Raw genomic sequence first — 21,148 nt, 5'->3', positions numbered from 1 at the left:
ACATTCTCAACACTTAATCACAACGGGGAGACAATCTGGACAGGTCCGCTCCAGCAGTCCAAATCCGCTCAATGGGAGTCACAAAAGCGGGAACTCAAAAGCAAGTGGAGCGAAGAACCAACCAACATAACAAAATGATAAATGCTACAAAAAAGAATTCTCTTGGATTTCGGAGAGATCTTAGCTGAAAGACTACAGTGGTTGACAAGCACCAGTCACCCAGGAACAGAAAGTGAAAACACTCAGTTTTATCAGGGCAAACACCCAAAAGTCAAGCATTTTCCTTCCGTATTCGCACACACGCCTGCCATCAGATCTTCTCCGCCAGACCCGCACTCAGCCTCTCCACTCCCACAGACCTGACCACCCGAGCGCATGCCCACCTGCTGCCAGGTAAAACCTGCTGAGCTACTCGCACGCCCGCAGCAGGTGAAAAGCCAAACCTCTGGGCCCGGCAGCGTGGCCTAGCGGCTAAAGTCCTCGCCTTGAACGCCCCGGGATTCCATATGGGCGCCGGTTCTTATCCCGGCAGCTCCACTTCCCATCCAGCTCCCTGCTTGTGGCCTGGGAAAGCAGTCGAGGACGGCCCAATGCATTGGGACACTGCACCCGCACGGGAGACCCGGAAGAGGTTCCTGGTTCCCGGCTTCGGATTGGCGCGCATCGGCCCATTGCGGCTCACTTGGGGAGTGAATCATCTGACGGAAGATCTTCCTCTCTGTCTCTCCTCCTCTGTGTATATCTGGCTGTAATAAAATGAATAAATCTTTTAAAAAAAAAAAAAAAAGCCAAACCTCAACTCTTCCTAAGGCCTGTGAGTCACACAGTATTGTTCAGAATAACAATACTATGAACACCAGAGCTTTATCTCGCATAGTCAGCGCAGTCCCTGGCACCCACACTGCTGTCAGAAAGCATCGCCTTCATCTCCTCGGCACCTGGCTTTAGGGGGTTCATAAACACCCCTCCAAGTAGCGGTTAAAATCAAAGAGGGGTCCACAGCTAGCCTAAAGCCAAATGCAAGGTACTGTCCGAATCTGCTCCAGACGCTAGCTTCTCCAAGCACAGCAGCACAGCATGGATGACCCGAACGCCCCCTCAGCCTCCACAGAGCTCAGGACAGCTGCCCACTTAGCAGGCCGTTGGTGACAGCAGACCGGAAATCAAGCACATACACTCACTGCATTTATGAAGACAAGCCACTCACACAAATAAAAGGAAAAACTTTGGGGCCGGTGCCATAGAGCAGTTAGGTCTCCACCTGGGGTGTCAGCACCCTACGTGGGCACCAGTTCAAGTCCTAGCTGCTCCACTTCGGATCCAACTCCCTGCTGAAATGCCTGGGACAGCAGCAGAGGATGGCTCAAGTGCTTGGGCCCCTGCACCCATGAGAGACCTGGAGGAAGCTCCTGGCTCCCAGCTTCAGACTGGCTCAAATCGAGCCACTGCAGCTACTCGGGGGGGAGTGAATAAGCAGATGGAAAAGCTGTCTGTCCTCTCTTCATAAATCTTTCAAATTAAAAACACAGAAATCAAATCTGGAAAAAAGACAATGACAACCAAGTTTCAGGGACCAGGTCTCATGATGGTGACTCTCCCCGACTCCCGTCCCTCCTTCCCACTGCTCCATACCGCATCTGCTGCAGGGCCCTGGCCGGGTTGGAACCCGCCCGGTCCAGCTTGTTAATGAACGTCAGGAAGGGGACACTGTAGCGCTTCATCTGGCGGTTAACGGTCATGGTCTGGCACTGCACCCCTCCCACAGCACAGAGAACCAGGACTGCGCCATCCAGCACTCGGAGGGCCCTTTCAACCTCTATTGTGAAGTCCACGTGCCCTAGAGGAGACAAAGGAACAGGTGAGGGCTTCAAAGAGCAGGGTTATTTTGATACACGCACTGTTTACCAGTTTTTGCATCTTATTACACAAGTGTTCTAATTAGAATACAGACACCAAAACCATTCACCCACCACAGGCCAGGGCCCAACGAGACCGCTTCAAACAGGAGTGGAAACCTAAACACCTTCGCTGGCTCCTGTGGAAAAGGCTAGAACCTTCCTACTTTTAGGATTTATTTACAGTGTTTGAGGAAACCATACAAGCCTAGGTTTCAAGCTTATCTTCCCGAACAGGAATTCAGTGGTACACTGTTAGTTGATACTCCAAATGTAAAGGGCTTAGAACAAGCCCAGAAGCCCCTTCACCTGGCGTGTCAATGATGTTGATGTTGACGCCCTTCCACAGGGTGTAGGTGGCCGCCGACTGGATGGTGATGCCTCTCTGTCGCTCCAGCTCCATGGAATCCATGACAGCGCCAACCCCGTCTTTGCCTTTCACCTAGACACAAGCACAGCACGTCAGCCGGCTCCGGCCCCGCGTCCCGAGGAGGACACAAGGCTGTCACCCACAGGTCAGCGAACACACGCTAGCCTCGCACTGTTCAACCTCTCATCTCTCCAGGGGAAACGACTACAGGTTCTGCTCAGCATGAACCCGAAGCAGCTGTCCAGGCTGCCTGAGGACCGGCCAAGGCAAAGCACCCTGGCTCGCTCCGCACTGCCCCTGCCCACCTGCCCTGCCCTGCCCTGGCCGCAGATGGTCAGAACCTTGCTCGGTTCTCCAAGCAGGCTCCGAGGCCGGAGCGGGGAGGAGTCAGCTTTCACAGCACAGGTTAACAAGCCAGAGTGAAGTCACCGGTGATGCCGTCAGCTGAGATCTCAGGGTCTCTTAAATAACTTCCCTCCACCGTGTGTACTCTTCACATGTTACCATATTTTCTAACGATACTGGTTTAGGAGGGACCCTGCACCCACATGGGAGACTGGCAAGCAACTCCTGGCTCCTGGCTACTCAGCTCCCACCACTGTGGCCATGTGGAGAGTGAGCCAGTGAACAAAGGCCTCTCTCTAGCTCCTTCTTTCTGTAAATCTGCCTTTCGAATAAAAACAATCCTTTAAAAAAATACGGTTGGCTTAGGGTAACATCTGATGGTGCAGAAGTGCTTTTTAAACCCACCTGAGCTCTCTGCCCTGCGACTTGAAGATCCAACTACCAAGGTGTGAATAGTTCTCGTTTTATTAAATTAATAACTACAGAACAATTACAATCAAGCTTTAATGACTGGAGTAAAGCGCAGGCATTTACCTCATGCATCTTGGCTATCCTCCCGGTGTAGTAAAGCACTCGTTCGGTTAAGGTGGTCTTCCCAGAGTCGATGTGAGCCGAGATGCCGATATTCCGGATTTTTTCATTAGGAATCACCCCTGCTGAGCACCAGCGACGGCTCAGCCAGCTCACCTGGGGAGACGAGAGCCCAGCTCAGCGCACCTGCTGCAGGAGCCAACAGCAGGCACGGAAAGCAGCTAAACCTGGCGTCCTTCCTGCAGGTGTCTGGTCGGACACGAACCAGTCTGCAGAAGGGAACGGCTCGCATCTCAACCTCCCTTAACCGGAAAGCGACTGCAACACAGCACAGGACAACGGAGTCCTCACGACACCGGACTACAGCCAAAACGCGCTGCAGCCACATCTGGGCCAGGGAGGTGGGAGGAGCCCAAAGAACTTGCAAAACGTGGGTAACAGTCCCCCGGGAAACGGCTGATGGGAGCCCCAAGGACACCGACGACAAACCCAACGACATTAGCCCGAGAGAAAAAGGCATCTCCACCCTTCCCCACAGGCTTCCATTTCCAAACTGCACCGCATGCCACGTCCACCCAGGGCAGCACCAGCTCACACAGCCCGGGAGCGGCTGTGAGAACAGCGGGCAGGAGCCCCCATGTCCAGCCCGAGCCCCGCGATCGAGGCGGCGCGGGGCTCCTCAGCCCGTGGGCTCCACCGCTCGGGCCCGGCCTCCGGGCAACCCGACCCTCGCAGGTACCTGCTTCCCCGGCCAGCGGCCCAGGGCCGCGGCGGCTCCCAGCAGCTTCATCTCAGGCGCTCAAAGTCACGCCGCAGCCGGGCTGGGAAGGCGCTTCCGGGGTGAAGGACGTGGGCAGGGCGGCGACGGAGGAAGGGGAGGAGCTTCCCGCAGAGCAGCAACCTGCGCTGCCGCGCTCCTCCTGCTGACTCGGATGACGAAATGCAGTTGCGTTCGGAGCCTGTCAAGGGCGTTCTTGGTAAGCAGGTGCAGCTGCGTGAAACAGGAGCGCCTAGCATCTTAAGTGTCTACTTACCCCGTGCATTCCTACCATTGTCAGAAATGGGGCGAGTCTGTTCTATCTGAAGTGCTTTTGTAGAAAGCTGCTGTTGTGGCACATCAGGTTAAACCTCTACTTAAATCGCCTGCATCCCGTGTGGGAGCCACTTCTGATCCAGCTCCTTGCTAAGGTGCCTAGAAAATCAGCAAAAAATAGCCCAAGTGCTGGTGCCCCTGCATCTATGTGCAGGCCTGGTAGACGCTCCTGGCCCCTGGGTTTGACTAGGCTCACCTTTGGCCCTTGTGACCATTTGGGGAGTGAACCAGCAAATAGGAGATTCTTTCTCTCCCCCCACCATCCTTTCCCCCTCCCCGTCTGTCTCTTCTCCTCTCTCTGTAACTCTGCCTTTCAAATACATTAAATAGATAAATCTTTTAAAGAATGTATCTATAGGGACGTGTGTAGTGGCGCAGCTGCTTCCAACCCTGCCACTCCATGTTTGCTGGCTTCAGTCCGGGCTGCTTCCGCTCCAGCTCCCCTTGAGTGCCCCGTGAAGGCGGCAGGAGCTGGTCCCAGGGCTTGCCCCCCTGCCACCAAACGGGAGACCTGGCTGTGACGGTTGACTCTTGGCTTGGCCCTGGCCTAGAACTGGCTGTTGCAGGTATCCACGGTAACAACTCCCTCTCCTTTATTCTCTTCCTTTCAGATAAAGGCATCTGTATTAAAGTTTCCTTCAACACTGTTTTATATTTTGCAATATTATACAATTGGTGTGGTCAGCGGTAACATCTTTGACTTACAATACAGAAAATTTAAAATCTCCAAATCATAAAACTTTCAACCTCAGTTTTATGAGAACTATTTTATTAGCTTTCATTTTATATAAAAAAACCTAGAAGCATACAACTGACTTTAATCATTAGAAGCATTTCGTAAGCCAGTTTATAGTATTTATATATTCACAGCCAAGTACATTTCTAAACTTTTTATTGATTGGAAAGGCAGAGTTAAGGAGAGCGGGGAGGAGAGATCTTTGACTCTCTCATGGCTGCACTGGCCCGAGCTGGGCCAGGCCACAGGCCGCAGCGGGAAGGTGCTGCTGGCTCAGGCCTGCCACGGGTTGCAGGATCCACACCCTTGAGTCATCCCTCACCACCTTCTCAGGCTGCAGTAGCAAGGAACAGCATTGGCAGTGAAACAACTAGGACTCAAACCAGTGCCCGTCTGGAATACTGCACTGCAGGTAGCAGCTTAACACCTGATTCTGTAACACCAGCCCAATCAAATCATATTTCAAAGTCTTTTTTGTCTTGAAAATCTGTTTTTATAATCCTAATAGCAAATTCCATTATTTCAATACATTTGTACATTTTTTAAAAAGATTTATTTTTATTACAAAGTCAGATATACAGAGAGGAGGAGAGACAGAGGAAGATCTTCCATTCCGATGATTCACTCCCCAAGTGAGCGCAACAGCCGGAGCTAAGTGGATCCGAGGCCAGGAGCCAGGAGCTTCTTCTGGGTCTCCCACGCGGGTGCAGGGTCCCAAGGCTTTGGACCATCCTCTACTGCTTTCCCAGGCCACAAGCAGGGAGCTGGATGGGAAGCGGGGCTGCCGGGATTAGAACCTGTGCCCATATGGGCACCCAGCGCATTCAAGGTGAGGACTTTAGCCACTAGGCTATTGTGCCAGACCTTTGTTGTACATATTTTTTCTTGGTTTTTTTAGACTTATTTATTTGAATGGCAGAGTAACACAGAGTGAAGGGAAAACTGAGAAACAAAGAAATCTTCCATTTTCTGGTTCAATTCCCAAACACAAACAACAGCCCAGTCTAAACCAGCCAAAGTCAGAGCAAGGAGCTCCCTTCGGGGCTCCGAGGGCAGAGTGTGACAGGCAGGGCTGGGCTGGCCACAGCATCTGCTGGTTCCCATGTGATATGGGGCTAGAGACAGAGCTGACCAAGCGACTGCAGCCACCATGTGCTCATGTGACTGAGTCGGACCCCACACTGGCTGGCTGGGGTCACCTCTGGCAAGGTTTCTTGGGGATTCCCCTAGCTGGTTCACTGGACTAGAGCTCCAACCACAGTGAAAATCATGGGATCCATGGTCTGTGGAGTACAGATGTCAGAACTGGGTCTCCTTGTTTGCTGAGGCCTGTGCAGAAGACAGCATACCCAGATACTCATGGGTAACATGACAGCCAGATCATTAGGGCCTAGAGAGGACATCTGGTACCACAGAGGGCAGAACAAATTGGATAGCTCTCCTGGACAAGTTTCTAGGGGAATCAAGACTCAGGTGTGAGACACAGCCACCACTGCCATGCAGTGAGTCCCAGGCTTACCTGCGTGGCCATCACACCAAATGGCACCGGGCTTCACCCTCTGACCACCTGGTGGTGAGCTCTGGGGTCTTGGGGGTGTGGAATTCTGCCTAAGGACATTCATGGATAAGGCCACTGTGTGTTGTTGGGGAATAAATCCTGAGGGACTCCCAACGACAGGGTCACTGTACTTGCTGGTAAGCGAGGGGACTGAGACCAGTGCTTTGGAGGGGGGAGTCTGGACTATCTGTATGGGTTAGACTGATATACCAGCCCACATGTGAGTCCTGACACACATGTCCTAGGGCTTATTATCATGGAACATTGCTGACCACCACACACCAGTCCATGTGGAAGCTAGGGCTGGGGGCCTGTCTGGCAGGGTCAGATCCTAGTACCTGAATGAATGTCAGATAGGGGAAGGGTCACATTAGGCAGGGCCATGACATCAACAAGCATATGGGAGAATCAGATCCAGGGGTAGGTTCAGGGGGCAGGGGTGGTGTGGGCCCAACCCTGTGGAAATACAAGTCCCACTGCTTCGGTTAGCTCAAGGGTTGGGATGGTGATGGGCTGAGTTAGGTGTGAACATGGAACTTACCATTACTCACAGGTACAGGGACTGAGAACAATCTGGGCAGATCCAGGCTGCAGGACCTGCATGTGCATCCTAAAACAAGGTGTCGGGTGGGCTGGGCCACAGCGTGTATCAGCTCATACAAGGCCAAGATGGAGGAGTAGGCTATGCCGGGCAGGGTCCTAACACCCGTTGGCATGCATGAGATCTGGGTCTTAGAGTTGACCAATTAGGGATATGTGGAAAACTCCCCTAGTGGGTCATAACTCCCACTGGTGATCACATGATCCAGGCCTGGGGGTCGGGCAAGCTGGGCAAAGTGGCTCCAAAATAAAAAATAATAATAATAATAAAAAATAAATATATACAAAATTTTAAAAAGACTCAGGTGTATCATGGCAGCCAATGGACTTTGGAAGGATTTCCTCTACCTTGGAGCAATGAAATCAACAGCATCTCAGAACTATCAAAGCCACTTAGGCAGTGTGCTTGGAACATGCTGCACACTGGGGACCCTGGGATGACATCAGGTAGCCTTGCCTGAATCCTGGGTACAGATGTGGGGTTGCTGGGAGGGGCCTTTCTTCTTCTCTCCCAACTTTTCCCAGCTCCTAGAAAAAAGGAGATTGGAGGCAGTTGTCTCATCTACTTCCCCCATTCCTTGAACCTTCCCATCCTAATTGGCGGTTCACAAGGGCATGCATCCCTCTCAACTATGTAAACATCATCAAAAATAGAATCAATTTACTATCTAAAGAAAGACTAAGGAAAGTTTGCACTGACAAATAATACAAGACGTTGGGTAAGCAGAGATAAGACAGCAGGTGGTGTTTAAATCTGAATTCACAATGTTGATCAGAACCCCCAAACCCAGGAGGCAATACCAAGCATGCCCTGGGCAGAATCCGGATTCTCTGCAAAACCCCTCGAGCATGATCAGAGGGGCAATGAGAGGTCTCAAATGATGCTTCACTATCAAACCGGGGGCACCAAACCAGGCACTCAGGGCATTGAGCAAACCTCAAGGCACTCTCCAGCAGACCCAGACAGTCCAGGGTAAATCTATTTATGTCTACAAAGCCACGTGTATTGCCACACTGTAAGGAGGGAGATCCAACACTGCAGAACCATGAGAATCTAAATGGAGGAGACTGTATTGCTGTAATCTGGTAGAAGAGCAGGGTTCGTGTAAAATTCGGTCGGGTATTTTTGACCCAAAGTAAAGCAGAGTTGTGTGCAAATGAATCAAATGAAGTCTGGTCAGTGAAATGGATCAGGTCCTGTTTGCCTGAGAAATAAATGTTTAGACAGTGAGGCCTGAGGCCGAGGGCTGGAGCCTCCTGCCTGGAGGACTTCCATGCCTCCAGGCACCAGGGCAAGTGTCAGTCACACTACCTTAACTTCGGAGAAATGCATGGTAGCTTATGGTTTTAGAGCAGTTTCCTGGTAAGTGGAACCTCCCTCCATGAGGGGAGTGACTGGGACACATAAGCAGTGTGTGTATAGGAGAGGACCCATGCGGTTGGCTTTGTCTGGTTTTGTTTTTCCAGTCTGAGAAATGTCAAAGAAGTTTTAAAATCTGAGTATACACCCTAGGTAGCTGCATTATTAAGTCGTTAAGTCTACTAACTGATGTGAAGGAGCGCACTGAATTTCCCTGGGAAGTCTGTTGGTTGCTGGTTCCAGTTCTGCTTAATATCTCCCTACAATGCCTCTGCCGAGAAACTCTGAAGCAGGTGTTAAGGTTGTGTGGAGGTGGGGCCTTAGGGATGGGACTGGGTTGGGAAGGTGGAGCCCTCTCTCCTGGGGTCACTGCCCTGAAGGAAGGGCCCAGGAGCTCTCTGGAATTGCTGCCCACAGGTGTGGCTAGAAGTTGCAGTCTGCCTCCCCCAGGCTGCCTGCTTGGTCAGCCTCTGGCTGCAGAACTCTGAGAAGCTGTCCCGTAAGCCACCAGAAGCAAGTGGACAGTGAAGGCAGATGTAGCAGAGAATTTACTGGTGTAGTTTTTTTCTGAAACAGATGAAAGAAGCACTTTTCGGAGCAACAATGGCTGACAATTTTTCAGAACTGATGTATGCTACCAGTGCTTAAACCTAGGAGTTCTAAGAATCCCAAACGTGATGAATAAAAAGAAATACACACCTAGACCCATCCCACAAAAACTAAAGAACATCCAAGGCAATTTTTTTTACAAAATCTGCAGAGCAGCCAGAGATGAGATAAATCATCCAAGGAGAACTAGCATCATTCCGGCTGCATATTTTAAGATCAGTAATATTGAAATTGGGGTCAGTGCTGTGGCATACTGAGCTAAGCTACAAGCTGCAGTGCCAGCATCCCATATGGGCAATGTTTAAGTCCTGGCTGCTCTATTCTACTGATCCAACTTTCTCCTAATGTGACTGAGAAAAGTCGCCATGATCCAAAGGCTTGGGCCCCTGCCACTCCTGTGGGGGACCTGGAAAAACTCCTGGCTCCTGACTTGGGGCTAGCCCGGCTTAACTGCTGCACCACACTACCTGGCCCAGGTCCTTGTAACCTCACTTCGTGTTCTCAAAGCAAAGAGAATTAATGACTGTGATGTTCAGGATTCATTTAAAAATAAGCTACAGGTCATACAAGTTGGAAGCAGGTAAATTAAAAAGAAAAATTTAAAAATTCAAACTAAAATAAAAAGAAAAAAGGTAAACTGATGAGAAATAAATGCAAATACATGTAATGTTATCACAAGAAGAGACAACTGCATTAAACTTTCCAGTTAAAAACAGTTGAAATGAGCAAACACAAGAGCATACTTAGTGTCAGAAATATGTCTGAACTGGCCCAGCCCTGGATGTTGCAGGTATTTAGAGAGAATCATTGGATGGAAGATGGATCTCTATTTTTCTCTCTGTTTCTGCCTGTCTTTCTCTGTCTCTCTCTTTCACACACACACACACACACACACACACACACACACACACACACTCTCTCTCTCTCTCTCTCTTTCAAATGCATTAAAAATAAATGAAAATTTAAAAGAAAAAAAAAATAGGTCTGTCTCGCCCCCTGGCTGGCGGGACTCATACCTGTCCTGTGACGTGTTCTTGTCTCTCGTTGCCTTTCCAAGCGCATCAGCAGGGAGCTGGATTGCAAGCGGAGCAGCCAGGATGCCCAGTGGTGACCATACCGGATGCCGGTACTGTGGACCGTGGCTTAACTCACCAGGCTACGGTGCAGGCTCCTTAGTCTTTCCATATGTTTCACAACTCTGACAGCTTTGAGGAACACTGCTCGCTTTGTGGAATGCTCCCTACCTACACGTTATAATGTTCAACTTTCCCAGATTAAAAAGTAGAATGTATAGAATAGGCAGATTTGGTGGTTAACATTCTTCTGTTCATGTCTCAGTGTAGCATCAGTCATGCAGGAACAAGAAAGCAACTGCAAATATTTCCATTTATACAACTTAGGGGAAGTCATCGCGTACCACCAATCGAGGGAACAGTGGCATCAGTTAACACCGTTTCTGAGAATGGAGGCTTGGCTTGTTGCATGTTTAACCTTCCAGCTCAGTACTCTCAGCAGTTTAAGCTGGTGTCCAATGTGTTTAACTTCAGTGAGCTCTAAACAGAAGTCAAATAAATTTGAATAAAATTTAGTAGTTTTCTGGTTTTTATGAAACATTTTATATTTTGTATGTAATTCACACTTCACAAGAAATGACTCAACGTGCTGCTCCCTTCCTGGTGAGTACACTGAGGGGAGATCTGGAGAATAGGGCGGCCCCGGCCCCACCTGTCGCCAATGTCCTGCGGTGGATGGGATGGGAGGGGGAGACCTTAGGGTCTGGGAGGTAAAACTTCCAGCAGCCTGTTGGCTGCTGGCAGGTCCCAGGCTGGTCCAACTCCCATGCTCGGAGACCTGATTCCAGCCACCACGAACATGCGGTGAGCTGTCCCTGGACTGTGAATGCGCCATTTGGCACCAGGCTCTGCCTACTGGCTCCCCGGTGGTGAGCTCTGGAGTTTTGGGGCTATGAATTGCTGCCTAGGTACCTCCATGTTGAGCCCACTGTGCTGCTGGGTTGCGAATCAATCCTGAAGATTCCCAACAACAGAGTTACTTCTCCTTTGAAGGGCCAAGTGTGTGCTGGGCAGAATCAGGCCAGACTGCAACATCCATTGGTTCCAGTGGAAGACAGGGCTGGAAATAGAACCAACCCAGCAATTGCAACCACCAGCTGATTGGAGCGATGGACTGTACTGGGCCCTGTACTTGCAAGTACACACAAGAATCTGGTCTGGGATCACCTCAGACAAAGTTTCTTTCCCGTCGAACTGCTGGACTCAAAACCCTAACCATGAGGAGAAGTGCAGGTTCCATGGTCTGCCATGGAGTGCAAGGCCAGAGCCGAGCCTCCTCTGAGGTTCAGACAGAGCAGTGGAGAGCATAACCAGGTGCACATGGAGGATATGGCAGTCTATAGGAACCTGCAGAGGATACATAGCACCACAACAGAGGACAGAACAAATCAATCAACTACCCCAGCCATATGTTGGCAATGAAAATCTGGGCAGAGACTTTAAGGCGGACTATGTCAATCAGTGGATTCTGCAGCGACTTCATCGTGCTTGGAATGGCGAGATGGGCAGCAATTCAGAACTGTTGAACTACGGAAACCACTGAGCAGGACCCTCTGAGCATGCCCACATCAGGGACCTGGGATGGGTGGGAGACTGGGAGGGGTTTCTCCCTTTACCTCCCCCTTTACCCCAGATACAGAAAAAAAATGTGGAAATAATAGTCTTACCCACTTTTCTGTAGCCCTTGAACTTTTGTGCCCTAATTAACTATGTGAAGATTGTCAAAAAAAAAATAAAATAAAAAAATGACTCAACATTAAAAGGAGGAAGATCAGTTTATGTAATTTCAAATGTCAAAGCCAAAAATCATTTCTGCAAAAACGTTATGCTCCCATAGCATAAAGATAAATATTAACAAGCTTGACTTCTCTTATTTGAAAACATGTGAAAGTGTCAAATAACTAGACTTTATTGTCTCTATGTGGACAATTCCTCTTAAGCTGTGCCTTTCCTAAGGCCCAAATTATGTACAGCTGAGGCCACATGCAGGAGACCATCTGATATTTAATACTCCTATGTCACAAATCTTGTTTCTTTTTTTTAAAAGATTCATTTACTTTTATTAGAAAGTCAGATTTTCAGAGAGAAGGAGAGACAGAGAAGAAGATCTTCCATCTACTGGTTTACTCCCCAAGTGGCTGCAACAGCTGGAGCTGAGCTAATCTGAAGCCAAGAGCCAGGAGCTTCCTCCAGCTCTTCTACACCGGAGGAGCATGGTCCCAAGGCTTTGGGTCGTCCTCAACTGCTTTCTCAGGCCACAGGCAGGGTGCTGGATGGGAAGCAGAGTAGGTGGGACACGAACTGCCGCCCATATGGAATGCCTGCTTTTGGAGGTGGAGGGTTAGCCAGTTGAGCCAACAGCAGCCCCTATGTCACATATCTCACATGTGACTCCTATGGAAGCCTGTGGCATAAGAAGAAATATATATATGTAACTCAATTTTTATTTGATTTCCATGGAAAAAATTGTAAGGAAAAAGTTATCTACAGATAACCTGACTACTCTATGTTATAAAGGAGTTTTACTGGTAAGCACAATTATTTATTGCAGTGTGTTTTCAGCATTGGATATTATCATGCAAGCTGTTATGACTTAGCTGTTAATGACTTAGGCAAAAGGAGAATAATTACAGAATCTATTAAACTTTTAGTCTATCAAGTTAATATGTGTATATTTGAAATTTATGCCTATGAAAACATCTCAGTATGTTATAGTATTCTATTAGCATACTGACAAGAAATTTTTACCTAACATATGCACAAATAAACATGATTTCCATCTAATTTTAGTGACTAATTCAATGCATAAAACAAACTAATAATTAACAGGAATATAACATAGAAATCAGACAAGTAGGAACTCGGTCACATCATGTTGCTTCTAAACATAAAAAAGAAAGAACTTAGGGTTATAAATGTACAGTGGATTTTTTCCCCTTGATAGAAATTTTGTCTTAAGAGGTAAGATTTTATATTCCTATAAATTTAAAACATAAGTTTAATAAAAGCAGATTAATGTTTGAAGTCTAGAAAAAAGCTAGAGATGAACTTATATGGCCTAGATAAAACACGGTTGAATTATTATGATCTTTGTTCAAATATACTTGTCTAGCAAATTCTGGGACAATTATTCTAATTTTCGGAATACTAAATGTATTTTTCTAAATGATATACCAAAGGGGAAAACAAAAAGCTAAGAAGGGTTTTCCTAAGATTCTCCAACTATAGAATTCTGTAGGTAAATTCAATTGTTTGTGGCTAAGCAGAATAGAAATGCACCAGTTCAAGAAATTAAAGACACTGAGATGGGCTGGCATTGTGGTGCACTGAGTTGAGTTCCCATCTGCCTTGCTTCCCTGCTGTGAAGGGCCTCTGCTGCTCTGCTGCTCTGCTCCTGGACCCTGGCCACCTCCTCGCGGGGCTTCCCCGCTCCGAAGGGCCTCCTATCCTGCCTAGATTTATCTACTGCACACATCAAGGGTAGTCAGACTGCTTACTGTGCCACTCTGGGTTTCACAAATGCAGCTGCCCAGGAGCAACGCAGAAGCTGCACTGCTTTTCCGTACCTTGTCTTAAAATCCCCAAAATACGACTTGTATTACGTTGTGTTGGGTACAAGCATATCACTAGTCATCAGAATCATAGAAAGAACACACATGGCTCACTGGGAGGGTTGAAAGGTCACAATGAGGAAGAATATATAAGACAAATAGTGTTTTGCAAGTATTTTTGAAAAAACAACAACCTTTCATAGCATAAACAGAAGAAAGCAAAAGACTACAGAATGTGTAACAGTAATATAGGATTGAAGTCATCTAAAGAAAAACAGATTTCAACCTAGAATTCTGTTGGCAAGCAAGCAATTAATGTGCACATAGAATGATGACATGTTCAGACATACACCATCACACACATTTGTGGTCTCCCATACACTCTTATTAAAAACAACTACTGTCCCCAGCTGTAGGCAACCTAGGCCAGTGTTACTCTTCCGGAAGAAAAGCAGCCAATAGCGGCAGGCATTCGGGGTGGGGGGAGTTAATGGCAAATATGTGTTAACTGTATCAGAATGTCAGCATAATTGCTCATTCCTTTCTTTAAAAAAAAAAAAAAAAAGAGAAAAGAAAAAGATTAGTGTGGGAAATGCAGAGAACTCCAGGCAAGGAAATGCCACCCTCGTCCCCAGGTGGTAATGGTAGGGAGGAGCTGGTGATTGTCCGTGGAAGGGGTCTGGGCACCTATTGGAGTGGGAACAGATGAGGGCATGTTAGACAGGGAAGGAATGATATCTGGGGTCTTCTACAACCAGGCCACTGTACTCTCAAGTAGACAGAGCCTGGTTCTGCTCATCACATACTCGGTCATCACACCAACCAGTGGGAGCTGCAGCCTACTCAGAGCAACCCCCCATAACCCCCACCAGGCCCATCCCTGCCCTAATTTGCCAGCATGTGTAACAGACTAGTCCAGTCTGTCCCATATCCCATTGGGCTCTCGTAAATGTCGAAGGGTATTGTAGCTTAGTTCCATCCAACCAGCTCAGTTGTCCAGCCCTCACAGATGTTGTTGAGTTCCTCTCTGTCTAGCCACCCCAGCCCCTGTGCTAGTTACGTTGTACCCTCCCATGGGAGTGGTGACCCAAGAGGAAGGAACCCACTATTTACCTCCCAGGTCACTCTCACTCCAGGATTGTGCTCTCTCCAGGTGGCCCTGTGGTTGAATTTGACTGTATTAGCCCATAGTGCCAGCTTCTGCTATGGTTAAGCCCCGACAGCTCTCATCCCCTCTAGTTTTGTTAGCACTAGTAGGAATAGTCCGCCCATCCTGGCTCTTCCCTGACCTGGGCCACATGAGGCGCACAGGTGCTGCAGCCCTGCCTAGTCTGGTCCATCCCCCTCCCAGCTCATGCTCTCCAGTAGGAGTAGCTATCCAGCAAGGGAATAGCTATCCAGGTATTCCCCTGTCGGCTCTACCCCTCCCTTCCAGATTCTCACGTGTACTGGTTGGGTGCTGCGGTCACATCTGGCACAGGCAGCCTCACCTTGGCATTCTGTGCTGTGTACTGCTTTTGTCGCTACCGAACCTGGCCCAACCCACACTCTGCTCCAGCGTTCGGATTTGCCAGTGGACAACGTGAACCGATTCAGCCAGGTCCGCCCCCAACCCATGCCAACTGTATGCCAGTGGGACAATTTCCATAACCTCTTCTGGGCTGTTTCCTTCCATATTTCTTGCGCTTATTTGTAGGGTCTGTGTCCTGTCAGAGGAGTTGCTCAGGCTCCTCCATCAGAACCCCTCCTGACGCCAGGTTTTGTGCTTACCAGTGGGTCCATGTGCCAGCACTACTCCGTTCACCTCCTGTCCTAGCAGCAGCAGCAGCAGTGCCTATTCTTGACTCGTCTTCAACCTATTCTGGTTCTTGCTGTTGGATATTTCAGCCCAGCCATGGCTCATCCCTACCCACATATAGCACATACTTGGCTCAGTTGGGGTTGAAACCCAGCATAGTCCATCCCACATCTACCCTGGTCCTTCAAAACACCAGAAGTTGCTGCAGTCTGACCCGGCCCGTTGCGCCAAGTCCCAGTCCACACTTGTGCCAAGGGAGGCTACAACTGTATCCCGACCAGAATGCTGCCTCATTCCAGCCCATGCGCCCCTTGGTGGGAACCTCCACCCAGCCAGGGTGTCCCCCCAGCTCCCCAACCAGGCCCCGTTCCCAGCCAGTGTTAAGTGTGCCAGTGGTTGCTCTGGCTCAGCTTGGCATAGCCTGTCGCCTGTCGCAATCCCTGCCCTAGACACTGTGGCTCATCGTCCTTGGCTCACACAGACCAATTGGTTCAAGAACCTAGCTGGGCATGTCTTGTGGTCCATCCTTGTTTCCAGTTTAACTTGTGGGCTAAGGTTTGCTCAGTACTGCTCGGGGCACCCAATCCATCCCCTTTGCATACATTGACAAGCAATTGGAGCTACTTTGCCCAGCCTGTCCGACCTCCAGGTATGGATTTCCTGTTCACTAGGGGAGCTATGGATCACCAGGAGAATTCCCAGGTTTCTCCCGTTTATCCCCTCCCAGACCAAATTCTCACACCTGCCATTGGGTTTTGGGCCAGTGCCCAGTGCAGAATGGCCTTCCTTTTGGCCTTGCATGGGTTGGCGTACGCAGCAGCCCAGCACTCCCCTCACCCCATTCAGGATGGACATTCAGGTGCCGCTGCCCTGACCTATTCAGACTGTTGAGGGTTCTTTCATTTATGGTTGTTGTTAAGCTCCTTGGTCTCACCCAGCTTAGACCAACACCATCCCCACTCCTAAGCCATCCAGTGAGGTTGGAATTTCAACAGGGTGTGGCCCACACACCCTCCACACAATCTACCCCCAGATGTGGTTCTCGACTGCTAGTTAATGTCTTGGCCCTGCCTACTATGACCCCTCTGCTGATCCATCATCATGGCAAGTAATGGAGACATCCTGCTGGGCATGTCCAGAGTCTTAGCTTTTGAATTAATTGGTGTTCGGTATCCAGCATTATTAAGTAATTACAAGTTCTTCAGAGGAAGATTTACTGTCATTGGGAATCTTTAGGATTGATTCATAGCCCCAAATCAGTGTGGGTTCAATGGAGCTACCTAAGCAGCAAACCAAACAACCAAAATCCCAGTGCTCGCCAGCCAGGCAGCCAGCGGACAGAGCCTGACAGCAAATGGCGCACAGGCCACCTGGGAGCAGCTCACCACGTGCACGTGGTGGCTGGCTCCTATGAAGTAGGCATGAGGTGACCATCTTGCCCGGAGGCCTCCACAGCCAGGCGACTGCTAGAGGTTAAGATCCCCAGACTCCCCAGAATAAATACCATATATTCTCATATAAGGAAGCCAACATGGAAAGGGGCCCGAGAATCAGTATACTAAGACTGCTCAGGAAATTGTGAATGTCTGTTACCAGACATTGACTGAGTATAATGAGCACTTGACTCAACTTGAGAAGGATGTTTGTATGGCTAAAGAAGCAGCTTTGGAGGAAGCAGAATTAGAAAGCCTGGAACCTATGACTCCTGGGCCCTACACACCTCAGCCTCCTGATTAGTATGATACCAGCACATCCCTCAGTATGTCTCGAGATGCCTCTGTATATCAAGATGAGAGCAATATTTCTGTCCTGGATATTCCCACTGCCACTGCAGCAAAGCCAGTAATTCAGGAATCTGAAAATGGAGATGGCGATCTTGCAGATGAAGAGGAGAGAACTGTGCAACACTCTCAAGCCAGTGTCCTATATGAGGATTTGCTTATGTCTGAAGGAGAAGATGATGAGGAAGATGCTGGAAGTGATGAGGAAGGAGATAATCCTTTCTCTGCTATCCAGCTGAGTGAGAGTGGAAGTGACTCTGATGTGGGATCTGGTGGTGTAAGACCCAAACAGCCCCGTGTGCTTCAGGAGAACGTAAGAATGGGCATGGAAAGTGAAGAAAGCATGATATCCTATGAGGGAGACGGTGGGGAGGCTTCCCATGGTTTGGAGGATAGCAACATCAGTTATGGGAGCTATGAGGAGCCTGACCCCAAGTCGAATACCCAAGACACAAACTTCAGCAGCATCGGTGGGTATGAGGTATCAGAGGAGGAAGACGATGAGGAGGAGGAAGAGCAGCACTCTGGGCTGAGTGTACTAAGCCAGGTCCACCTCTCAGAGGACGAGGAGGACAGTGAGGAGTTCCACTCCAATGCTGAAGACAGTGACTTGGACTCTGATGAATGAGGCTTCCTTTGGGCCTCCTTGGCCAGCCTTCCCTGTTCTCCAGCCTAGGTGGTTCACCATTCCCCAATTTAATTTGTTTCTATTTGTATGCTGTCTGATCCTGAAATCACTAGAATAACTAACACCTTTAGCCTTTAAAAAATAGTGAGTCAGTGTGCCGGCTGTGGGGGGTGCCCCTGCCGGGTCGGACCCAACGCTGGGGGCTCACGCCAAAGACATTGCCGCAAGGCAGTGAACGAGTCCTCGGCCTCACCCAGGGCAGCCAGTGCACCATGTGGTGCCAGGCTTTGCCTGCTGGCCACCCGGCGGCAAACTCTGGGATTTTTTGATATGTTTGCTGCCTGGGGACACCCATGACTAAGTCCAATTTTAGTGGAGGTGAATAGTAAATCTTGGGTGATTCCCACTGACAGGGTCATGGAAGGTTTAGGCTTGCGTGGGGACTGAGACCTGGTGGTTTGGAGGGAAGTACCCAGGAGACAATTACGGTTAGTCAGATACACCAACCCAATTCGGAATACAGAAATGGCCTGTTTGCCTAGAACATCACTGATCGTCACACACCAGCCCACACCAATGCTATGGATGAGGGCCTCTTTGGCAGTGATGGGTACCATTACCCAACTGTTTGGTGGAGTGGTGGAATGGTCACATTTGGCAGGGTCAAGATTGTATCCAGCACGCGAGAGAACTTGGTCTGGGGGTAGACTCTATGGGGTTGTGTGGGCCCAACCCTGTGGAAATACAAGTTCCCCTACTAGGACACCCGAACAGGGTTGAGGTTCCCACCAACGGGCGCGTGTGCTGGAATCAGGGCTGCGTTCTATCTAGGAAACAGTTGCAGTCACCCGAGGCACTAGTGTGGGCTGGGATTGGATGCACCAGGCCAGTTCAGACCCCAACACCATCTGGTGTCATGGAGAACCAGGGTAGATGTGGGACTGACTAGGCTGGGTCTCAACCCCATACTGAGCCATGTGTGACCTCTATGTGGGTATGGGCGAGCCATGGCTGGACTGAAACATCCAACAATAAGTACCAGAATGGGGTGAAAGCCAGCCAGGAAAAGCCACTGTTCCTGCTAGGACAGGAGGTGAACTGAGTAGGGTCGGCTCAAGGACCCCCTAGTATGCGCAAAATCTGGCATTGGGAGGGGTTCTGATGGAGGAGCCTGGGAAACTCATCTGGCAGGACACAGTCCCTGCAGGTAAGCACAAGAAGCATGATAGGAAACAGCCCAGAATAGGCCATGGAAAGTTTCCCACTGGCACACATTCGGCATGGGTCAGGGGCAGACCAGGCTGAATCAGTTCATGTCACCCACTGGCAAATCCGATCACCAGAACAGAGTGTGGGTTGAGCCGGGTTTGGTTGCGACAAAACCAGTACACATTATGGAATGCCAGGGCGTGGTTGCCTGTACTGGATTTGACTGCAGCACCCAACCAGCACACGTGAGATCCAGGAAGGGAGGGACAGAGCTGGCAGGGGGATTAAGGGGTTGGTCCCCTCGTCGGACAGCTACTCCCACTGGAGAGCATGGGCTGGGATGGGGACAGACCAGACCAAGCAAGGCTGCAACACCTGTGCGCTGCATGTGGACTAGATCAGGGAAAAGCCAGGCTGGGCTGATTATTCCTGTGGGTGCAAGCATAAATTAGAGTGGGTGAGGGATGTTTGGGCTTAGCCACAGCATCAGCTGGCAGAAGCTGGCACTGGGGACTAATGCTGTCAAGTCAAATCACAGAACCACCCGAAGAGTGCATAAACCGGGGTTGAGAGAGACCTGGGAGGGAAAAAGTGGGTTCCCCCCTCTTGGGTCACTAGTCCCGCAGGAGGGCATGAAAACTAGGACGGGGGCTGGAGTGGCTAGACAGAGAGGCACTCAACAACATCCGTGAGGGCTGGATGGTTGAGTTGGCTAGATGGAACTAAGCTTTAATACCCATTGACATGTACGAGAGCCAAATGGGATGTGGGACAGACTAGTCTTCTGCTACACATACTGGCAAACCAGGGTAGGGGGTGGGCCTGGTGGGTCGCCCCGACTAGGCTGCAGCTCCCACTGGTTGATGTAAGGGCCAAGTATGTGCTGGGCAGAACCAGACTGGACTGCAACACCCATTGGTTCCAGTGCAACTCAGGACTGAAAACGGAACCAACCCAGCAATTGCAACCACCAGCTGATTGGGGTGTTGGACTGTGCCGGGCCCTGTGCTTGCTAGAACATACAAGAATCTGGTCTGGGAATACCTCAAGGTTTCTTTGGAGATCTCCCCAATCGAACTGTTGGACTCAGAACTCTAACCAAGAAAAGACAGAAGACAGGACAGGTCAATCATTCATCTCAGCTATATGTTGGCAGCGAAATATGGGGCAAACGGAGACTTTATAATGGACCATATCAATCAGTGGACAACCTCATCGAGCGAAACTGGCAGCGATTCATAACTGAAGAACTATTAAAACCACTTGATCAAATATCTCAGAGCATGCCCCACAGCCAGGACTTGGGGTGGGCGGGGAACCGGGTGGGGCTTCTCCCTCAATATCCCCCTTTACCTCAGATACATGATGGAAACAATATGGACATAATAGTATTACCCAGTTCCCTATACCCCCTGAACCTTTTTTTTTTAACCTCAATTAACTGTGTAAAGATTGTCAACAACAATACAATACAATAAAATAAAAGATTTAAAAAAAAATAGTGAGTAACTAGGAATAAATCATCTCTCCTGGTCTGGGACAATGTTACCCTCTGATCAAAACAAAGCAACCCCCTTCCCCCTACCACTACTAGATAGAAAACAAGCTCATTCTTCATTGTCTTCCTGTAACTTCATTTGTTGCTCTTGATCTAATTTTCCTCTGGGAAGGATAAATTATAAAAGGACTAATTATGTCCTCTTGGTGTGTTAGGAATTTCCTAGCATAATATCATCTCAGTTTTCTAATTTGCAGGCTGAATAAGTGAGAGTTCCCCTGCTGGGACAGAGAATTGGGATCTGGTGGGCCCTGTGCCACATTTGACAGACCTGCTAGACAAACTACCCGTTAGTTTGTGATTTATTTGATTATGCAATGCCTTGTTCCTAAATGAATTTGAGGCAAGTGACTATAGATTTTTGAAACCAACTATATGTCAGAAGCAATATGTGGTCTTATAATAAATGTGTTCTGTCCCTCCCCCATCCACCCAGGGGAAATAATAGGAAAA

General features: G+C 49.2%; 1 protein-coding gene across 1 annotated transcript in view; it reads right to left on the bottom strand.

Annotated features, from left to right (window-relative positions):
- Positions 1-3,999, bottom strand: part of GFM1 (G elongation factor mitochondrial 1) — a 39,422-nt gene extending 35,423 nt beyond the window's left edge. The window contains exons 1-4 of the mRNA XM_058661486.1: positions 3,881-3,999; positions 3,145-3,297; positions 2,205-2,337; positions 1,633-1,837 (exon numbers count right to left, since the gene is read on the bottom strand). Coding sequence (XP_058517469.1) covers positions 1,633-1,837; positions 2,205-2,337; positions 3,145-3,297; positions 3,881-3,931 — 542 coding nt within the window. The 5' untranslated portion in view covers positions 3,932-3,999. The remainder of the gene's footprint in view (positions 1-1,632; positions 1,838-2,204; positions 2,338-3,144; positions 3,298-3,880) is intronic.
- Positions 4,000-21,148: the final 17,149 nt, after the last annotated feature.

Source organism: Ochotona princeps, chromosome 3 (genome assembly GCF_030435755.1).
Source record: "Ochotona princeps isolate mOchPri1 chromosome 3, mOchPri1.hap1, whole genome shotgun sequence".
In the NCBI taxonomy this organism is placed as follows: domain Eukaryota; kingdom Metazoa; phylum Chordata; class Mammalia; order Lagomorpha; family Ochotonidae; genus Ochotona; species Ochotona princeps.
This window is presented reverse-complemented; position numbering and strand designations above follow the sequence as displayed.